We start from the raw sequence: 8,429 nt of genomic DNA on the forward strand, positions 1-8,429 counted from the left end.
GGCGGGGCGGGGCGGGGCGGGGGCCAGACTCTCCGGGGCGGGGTCAGGCGTCGAGGCCCCGCCTTCCTGTGGGCGGGGCGGACCACGCCGCTCGCGGGTGTGGTGCGAGCTGCGCATGCGTCAAGGGCGCTGCGCCCTTGCTAGGCTTGGAACTGCGGCTTCCCGGTACGTCGAGCGGTGCATCCGCTTCACCTGCTGCAAGTGTGGGTGGGGTCCCGTGAAGGACATCTGAAAAGTCCCTGCAGCCAGAGGATCCAGGAAACCTCAAGACTCGCTCAGTGGCTGGAGGCTGTCGGGTGCTCATTTGCCTAGAGAGGGCTTTTCTGGATTTATCACCAGCCACGTGCTGCAGTCTCCTCCCCTCCCCCATGCCACCTTTTCCAGAAATAACCACAACCTTGCTGCCTCTTGAGGCTGTTTACTGACGACCCACTGGATGTCAAGCAGTGTGCATGGTTATTTTCCATGCTTGGAACAGCCCGACAAGGTAAGTGTCCATTTTTTACAAACGTGGATACTTAGATCTAAAGGATTACAGAGTTGGGTCCTGACCCAGACATTTAGGAAGTGGTCCGTCAGGACCCCTCACTGCTGTTCTGATGGTTACAGCGGACAGGCCTCCTTTGACCCCACCCCCAAGTGCGTGCTTCATTCTGAAGATGGAGTCTAGGGCTGACCCACCTGTTTGCTCTTGTCCCTTGTCAACCCCCAGAACCATGCTTGGCACAAGGTAGGCGCTCAGCAAGTATTTATCGGATGCATGCGTGAATGAATGAGCCTTTGCCACTTGAAAAGGTGAGGATTCCAAGCTACTAGGAGAAGGAAAAAAAGGTGGGCTTGGTTCTTGATCCTTCCCATTCATTCTGCTTGTGAGGTTTGTGTACATCTGAGCATGTAAGTCTCAGTTTAAAGTCATCAGATGGTTAAAAACCCACATCCAGGGCTGGTGGAGTGACTCAAGTGGCAGAGCCCCTGCCTAGCAAGCATGAGGCCTTGAGTTCAAACCCCACTACCACCAAAAAAAAAAAAAAAAAAATGTAAACAACCCACATCCTGGTCCTCTGTAACTGGACTTCCTCCTCCTTTCTCTCTGTGCTTGCCTTTTGGCTCCCTGTGTTTCAGCCACCAGACTCTCAGTTCCTCTTCCATCCTGTGGATGGAGTCCTTGGGGAAGCCCCTCCTGACTCCTTAGAATTCATTAGGAATCTCGAGTATCCAGAGGTCCCCTCAGACAGCACATGTCGTGGGTGCATTTAGGTTCACTTCAGTTATGATTGGGTCAATGTCTCTTCCCCCTGTAGTCTGCAGGAACCATGGTCCTCAAGACCTGCTGTGTGACAGTTCTGTAAGTGTTCACTGAGTGACTGTGATTTCCCCAGCACTCCATAATAAGAACATCTGAGTGTGACTCTGTTAAGCCTCACTGTGTCAGCGTGTGAGTCCCACCATGGAGAACTATCCACTCCATGAACTGCAGACTACAGAACTATAGGACCACCAAAAACAGTGGCGGTGAGCAGAGGGTAGCCCTGTCCCGGTCTGGTCATTTTTCTCTGCTAGTACATTCTTTCTGTTCAAGAAAGGGTTGGTCTTCTGTAACAAAGAGGTAAACAAAGAGTAAGAAGCTGTCACTGTGTCTCCTGTACTAGACGGAGGACAGGGAGCACTGGCCAGCCCAGGGGACACCTGGATCAGTATTTCATGGTGAAAATGTGGGAAAATCAGCCTTGTGGCATGGTGACAGCTGTCACCTAGATCTCTCAACCACCTCCTTTGCTTTTTGGTAAATTTTGTATGGGAAGAACGCTACTGACCAGCCAATAAGAACATTGCGTGCTATTTGATACGTTTCTCATTGTAAATTATTAAGTAGGCATTCTGAGTTTGCAGACCTTGGTGAATTTAGTTACCATATTGTCTTTCCTATGGCTGATCAACTCTTTTTTTGGCAATAGTGGGGTTTGAACTCAGGGCCGCACACTTGCTAGGCAGGCACTTTACCACTTGAGCCACGCCTCCAGAATCAACTCTTAATGCATGAAAAACCTGAGTTGTTGATGATAAACTTTTAAAAACAGTTGTTTGAGCCAGGTGTGGTGGTTCATGCCTCTAATCCCAGCCCTCAGGAGGTGGAGGCAGGAGGATTTTGAGTTCAAGGCCAGCCTGGAATACATAAGAAAAAAAAAAATTCTTGAGGGCTGAGTGTATAGGTAGAGAACTTGCTTAGCCTACTCTGTGTTCCATCCCCAGCACTGGGGCCAGAGAGGGAGACACAAAAAAAATTAAAAAATAAAAACAAAAGCTGGCGCCGGTGGTTCATGCTTGTAATCCTAGCTACTCCAGAGGCAGAGATCAGGAGGATCACAGTTCAAAGCCAGCCCCAGGCAAATAGTGTACAAGACCCTATCTTGGAAATACCCAACACAAAGCAGAGCTGGCAGAGTGGCTCAGTTGGTAGAATGTCTACCTAGCAAGTGTGAAGCCCTGAGCTCAAATCCCAGTACCACCAAAAGAAACACAAAACAACCCAAAACCCTACTTGTAAAATTGTTTTATTTTTTGGTTAGATTTTCAAATGTATCTTGGCTTTCTGAATTCCACCTTCTTTTTCCCCAAGATTTTTACTTTGTTGCTTGCATTACTGTTTTGGTGGTACTGGGGGTTTAACACAGAGCCTCTGGCTTGCTAAGCAGGAGCTCTACCACGTGAACCATACCCCCATCCCTTTTTGCTTTAGTTATTTTTAGGATAGGGTTTCAAGTTCCTTGCCTGTGCTGGTCTCAGCCTTAGATGCTCCTACTTCTGTATCCCAAGTATCTGGGATTACAAGTGTGTACCAGCACACCCAGCTTGTTTATTGACATGGGGATCTCACACCATTGCCTGATAAATTCTCTTGATCTCAGTGAAACTCACTTTTAAATTTTTATTGTGACCTAAAATGACAGGTAACAAAGTTTATTGTCTTTTTTTTTTGAGACAGGGTCTCACTGTGTTGTCAGGCTGTTTTTGGACTAGAGATCCTTTTGCCTCTGCCCCCTAAATGCTGGGATTTTAGGCATGTACCACCACGGCCAACTGTCTTCATCATTTTTTTTTTTCCTTTTTGGTTTGAACTCAGGGCCTCACGCTTGCTAGGCAGGCCTTTCACTGCCCAAGCCACTCCACCAGCCCTGTTTTGTGTTGGGTTTTCTAGAGATAGGGTCTTGAGACCAGGCTGGCTTTGAACCTTGATCCTTCTGATCTCTGACTCCCAAGTAGCTAGGATTATAGGTGTGAGCCACTGACACCTAGCTCTTTTTTTTTTTGTGGGATGGGATTTGAACTCAGGGCTTCACACTTGCAAAGCAGGCACCCTACTGCTTAGCCACACTTCCAATCCATTTTTCTCAGGAACTATTTGCCTGGGCTAGCCTTGAACCCCAATCCTCCACTGTCAGCCTCCCAAGTAGCTGGGATTACAGGCGTGAGCTGCTGCTGCTCGGCTTGTCTTCAGGAATATTTAAGTACACTGACATGGCTATGCAGCAAGTCCCCAGAACTTTCTCATTTTGTAAAACTGAAATTCTGTACCCATTAAACTTAGTTTGAGCTTGCTATGTCACTTTGTTTTCTGTATTTCTTTTCTGATTTACTAATAGGAAGTAGAGCCGAAGTAACCCAAACTTAAACTGAAGCCATTCTACTGAGGTAATTCTGCCTTAATTTTTTTTTTTTTTTTTTGATGCAGGGTCTCACTATATAGCCCAGGCTGGCCTCAAACTCTCACTCCTCCTTCTGCAGCCTTCAAATGCTGGGATTATAGGTGTGCACCACCATGCCAAGCTAGTACTGCCTCTTTTTGAAGTCCTGTGTGGGCCAGCAGCAGTCCATTCTCCTCACACATCTGGATCCAGGGTTTCAGGAGGCCAGTGGGAGATGCAGCCGACACTGACTTCCTGTGTGCACACTGAGCCATCCTCATACAAAATGGCTGACCTCATGGTCAGTTGGAATCATTACAGAACAACAGGAAAGTTATTTCTAGAAACACAGTGGTCAGCTTTCTATCTTTCTTCCTTTTTTTTTTTTTTTTTTTGTGGTGGTCCTTGGGTTTGAACTCAGGTCCTCACACTTGGTAGGCAGGTGTGACTACAGAGTGGCCAGTTTTGAAGTTTTGAGTACATGTGTACACTGGCTCACTGGAGCAGTTTCCTGGTGGCACTTTGATCCCAAGGCACAGGTTCACTCTTACCCATCATTCTACTGGGATTTTATTTTAAAAAAAAATCAGCAAAGGGGACTGCATAGAATGTCATAGCAGCGTTGTGTATGACAGATGAAAGTAGCCATGATCTATACATAGAAGAGTTCAAGATTGGTTTAAAAAAATTGGAGATCCAAGCCGGGCACAGTGGCTTACACCTGTAATCCTAGCTACTTGGGAGGCTGAGATCAGAAGGATTGAGATTCAAGACTAGCTTGGACAAATAGTTTCTGAGACACCATCTCCAAAATAACCAGAACAAAATGGATTGGAGGTGTGACTCAAGAGGTAGAGTGCCCGCTTTGCAAGTTAAAGCCCTGAGTTCAAACCCCAGTCCCACCAAAAAAAAAATAATTACATTCTTTCTCTCCCCTCCCTTAATATACACATATGTATATGTAACTTATATCAAAAATAGTATGAAACTGGATGTCAGTGGCTCACGCTTGTAATCTCAGCTACTCAGGAGGCAGAGATCATGAGGATCAAGGTTCAAAGCCAGCCTGGGCAAATATTTTTGTGAAACCCTATCTCAAAAAAACCCTTCACAAAAAAGGGCTGGTGAGTGGCTCAAGGTGTAGGCTCTGAGTTCAAACCCTGGGAGCACACGCGTGTGCACACACACACACACACACAAATAGTCTGTATTTTTAATTTTGTAAAAGCATAATTCATTGCAGGTGATGGAATTATGGGTGGTTTCTGTCTTCTCTAAATATTTTACCAAAGGCATATATTCTATACTACTTTATAGTCAGAACACAAAATAAAGATTTTGTGAATGGATTGGAGGCATGACTCAAGTGGTAGAACACCTACCTAGCAAGCATGAAGGCCTGAGTTCAAACCTCAGTGCCACCAGGGGGAAAAAAAAATAGTTGTGTGAAAATAACCTCCGGGAACGGTCCAGCACCACGAGTTTCTCATTGCTGACAATCGTTTCAGGTCAGCTGCATGGCTGTTCTGCAGAATTCAGAGGATGATTCCTATCTGCTTCCTCCAAACACCGAGGCCTGGGAAGAGCGAGGCATCCCTGACTTCGTCTATGGGCAGAAGGAGCTTATGGTGGAGGGGATTCAGTGGCCACAGACTGTCCCCAGCACCCCGGACACAGTGTCACTGTCCCGTTTTGACCGTGCTCTCCGCTCTGCATGGAAGCAGCGGGTAGAACTGGGCCTGTTTCGCTACTGCCTGGGGGAGCTGCAGACCCGAACTCTCCCTGGTGCTGTGGGTTTCGTGGCTCAGCTGAATGTGGAGCGGGGGGTACAGAGGAGGCGCCCCCAGACCATCGGGAGCGTAAGGCAGGCATTTGACCCTCAGCAGTTTAATTTCACTAAGATCCGGCCAGGAGAAGTGCTCTTCCGTCTGCGCCGGGAGCCCGATGGCCCTGCCATCGTCCAGCAGGAGGACATCCTGGTGGTGATCAATGTCAGCCCCCTGGAGTGGGGCCATGTCTTGCTGGTGCCCGAGCCTGCTCGGGGACTGTCCCAGCGCCTGGTGCCAGGGGCATTGCGGGCTGGGGTGGAGGCTGTGTTACTGAGTTTGCACCCAGGCTTCCGGGTGGGCTTCAATAGTCTGGGGGGCTTGGCCTCTGTGAACCACCTCCACCTGCATGGCTACTACCTGGATCACCGGCTGCCCGTGGAGGGGGCTCCAAGTGTGCCCCTGGACCCCAAGGGCCATTTGCATCTGCTCCAGACCCTTCCAGTGCCTGGCTTTCTCTTTTACACCAGCAAGCCAGGGTCCGACTTGGAAGCCTTGATTAGCAGGGTGTGTAGGGCCACTGACTATCTCAGTGACCATGAGATTGCTCATAACTTGTTTGTGACCCGAGGAGCTCCACCTGGAAAGGCATCGCCTCCCTTGGCCCTCACAGGGGTCCGAGTCATTTTGTGGACCCGGAAATCCAGCTTTGGAATCAAGGAAGGTGAGGCTTTCAATGTTGCTCTCTGTGAGCTGGCTGGGCACCTCCCTGTCAAAACATCCCAGGATTTCTGCAGCCTGACAGAGGCGGCGGCTGTGGTTCTCATTCAGAGCTGTCTGCTGCCCCAGGCTCAGGCCAGTGAGGTGCAGGCTGCACTGGTAGCTCTGATGGCCCAGGAAGAGCCATGATCCTTCTGAAGCTTCTAATTTGCTGGCTGACTTGAGTTCCTTTCCTGGAGGCTGGTGACCCTGGTCACTGGGGCATCTGTTTTCATGCCAGCCTTCCTACCTCTCTAAGCTTAAGAAGAAGGATGAATTAAAAACTGAGGTCAGGCACAGTGTCTCACACTTACAATCCTAGCTACTTGGGCAGTAGAGATCTGGAGGATCACAGTTTGAGGCCAGCCTGGGCAAAAAGTTCATGAGACCCCAATCTCAACCGATGACTGGGTACTTGCCTGTCATCCCAGTTACACCAGGAAGCATCAGGATTGCAGTTCAGGGCAGTCTGGGTACAAAGCGTGACTCTGTCTCAAATATAGGCAACACAAAAAAAGCTGTCAAGTGGCTTAAGTGGTAGAACACCTGCCTAGCATGCATGAGGCCCTGAGTTCAATTCCCAGTACCACCAAAAAAAAAAAAAAAGAAAAAGAAAATGAAGTGATAGCTGATCTCTATGAAGGGGAGAACTTGTGAAATAAATGAATGTTCTCTTGCAGGTGTTTTTACTGCCTGTCACCTTCTTAGACAAGTCCCAGGGATGTCAGACCTATTGTTAAAGCTCATGTGAGAATTGCACACTCCTGACTTCATGCATGGGCTTTTCCTTTAGTATCAAGTGTCAGCCTTTGGTGGTTTATGTGCCTCCAGGACAGAGCTACTGACTCCTCTCTTCTTAGTCTCTCTCTGTCCCCCTTTGCCTCCTCTGATTTTTTCCTTTCGTTTTTTTTTTTTTTGAGATGGAGTCTCATTATGTAGCCCAAACTGACTTTGAACTCCTGGACTCCAGCAATCCTCCTTCCTCAGCCTCTCTTGCAGCTGGAACTGCAGGTGCCATCACACACTTGGCTTTTTTTTTTTTTTTTTGTGGAACTGGGGTTTGAACTCAAGCCTTCATGCTTGCAAAGCAGGTGCTCTATCCCTTGAGCTCCTCCTTTGGTACATTTTACTCTGATTATTTTGTAGATGGGGTCTCACAAACTATTTGCCTGGGCTGGTCTCGAACTGCAATATTCCTGATCTCAACCTTCCAAATAGCCAGGATTACAAGTGTGAGCCACCACACCTGGCTCCACCACTAATTTTTGTTTCTTTGTCTCCCTTGTGTCTGGTCCTACTTCATCTCCTTGAAAATTCGTCTCTTAAAAAGCCAGGTGCCAGTGGCTCATGCCTGTAATCCTAGCTGTGTGGAGGCTGAGATCCAGAGGATCGCTGCTTAAGGCTAGACCAGGCAGATGGATGAGTCAGGCAGCCCATTTGCAAAATAACCAGAGGAAAAAAAGTGGACCCCAGTCCCTGCAAAAAAAAAAAAAACATCTAGAATTTTCCTCTGGCCCCCAATATGGAGTGGAATGTCCTTTCATCTCATTTCATGTGAAAACAGTATCCTCCCAGCTTTAAAGGGGCCAGTCCTAACAACCCCCACTTAGTAAGTGGCTGATAGATTTAGTCACTTGTCAGAGGTCAGGCAGCTAAGGAGCACAGGTAGTCACATTGTCAGAGGTCACTTGTCAGAGGTCAGGCAGCTAAGGACCACAGGTAGTCACATGCCGGAATCTGAGCTGGGACACTGCTCCTGGTGACTATCTCTTCAGTCAGTGGTTCCTGTAACAGGTAGTGCTGCCTTAGCAAATGGCAGTCCCTGACCTTCAACCACCTCTGATAGGATCTTTCCCGGGCACTCTGTAAGTAGGCTTCTTGTAAAATCTGGGCATGGTAGCTTGCTTCTATAATTCCAGCTACTTGGGAGGCAGATGAAAAGGATCTCCAAAAATAGCAAGACACTGTCTCAACAAACAAGCCAGGCATGGTGATACACACTTGTGGTTCCAGCTATGTTGGAGGCCGGAGGTAGGAGGATCATGGTCTGAGGCCAGCCCCAGGCAAAAACCTGAGACCCTATCAGAAAAATAACTAAAGCTAAAAAAGAGCTGGGAGCATGGGTCAGGTGGTAGAGCGCTTGCCTAGCAAGAGTGAGGCCCTGAGTTCAAACCCCAGTATCACAAAAAAAAAATCCAGAGCTAAGTACTTGCTCTTCTAG

General features: G+C 48.2%; 1 protein-coding gene across 1 annotated transcript; it reads left to right on the top strand.

Annotated features, from left to right (window-relative positions):
- The first annotated feature begins 125 nt into the window (after positions 1-125).
- On the top strand, positions 126-6,887 carry Gdpgp1 (GDP-D-glucose phosphorylase 1). Its single transcript, XM_020177415.2, has 2 exons — positions 126-487; positions 5,192-6,887. Exons 1-2 carry the CDS (start codon positions 437-439, stop codon positions 6,356-6,358), a joined length of 1,218 nt encoding a protein of 405 aa, XP_020033004.2. The 5' UTR covers positions 126-436; the 3' UTR covers positions 6,359-6,887.
- Positions 6,888-8,429: the final 1,542 nt, after the last annotated feature.

Source organism: Castor canadensis, chromosome 19 (assembly GCF_047511655.1).
Source record: "Castor canadensis chromosome 19, mCasCan1.hap1v2, whole genome shotgun sequence".
Taxonomy (NCBI): Eukaryota; Metazoa; Chordata; class Mammalia; order Rodentia; family Castoridae; genus Castor; species Castor canadensis.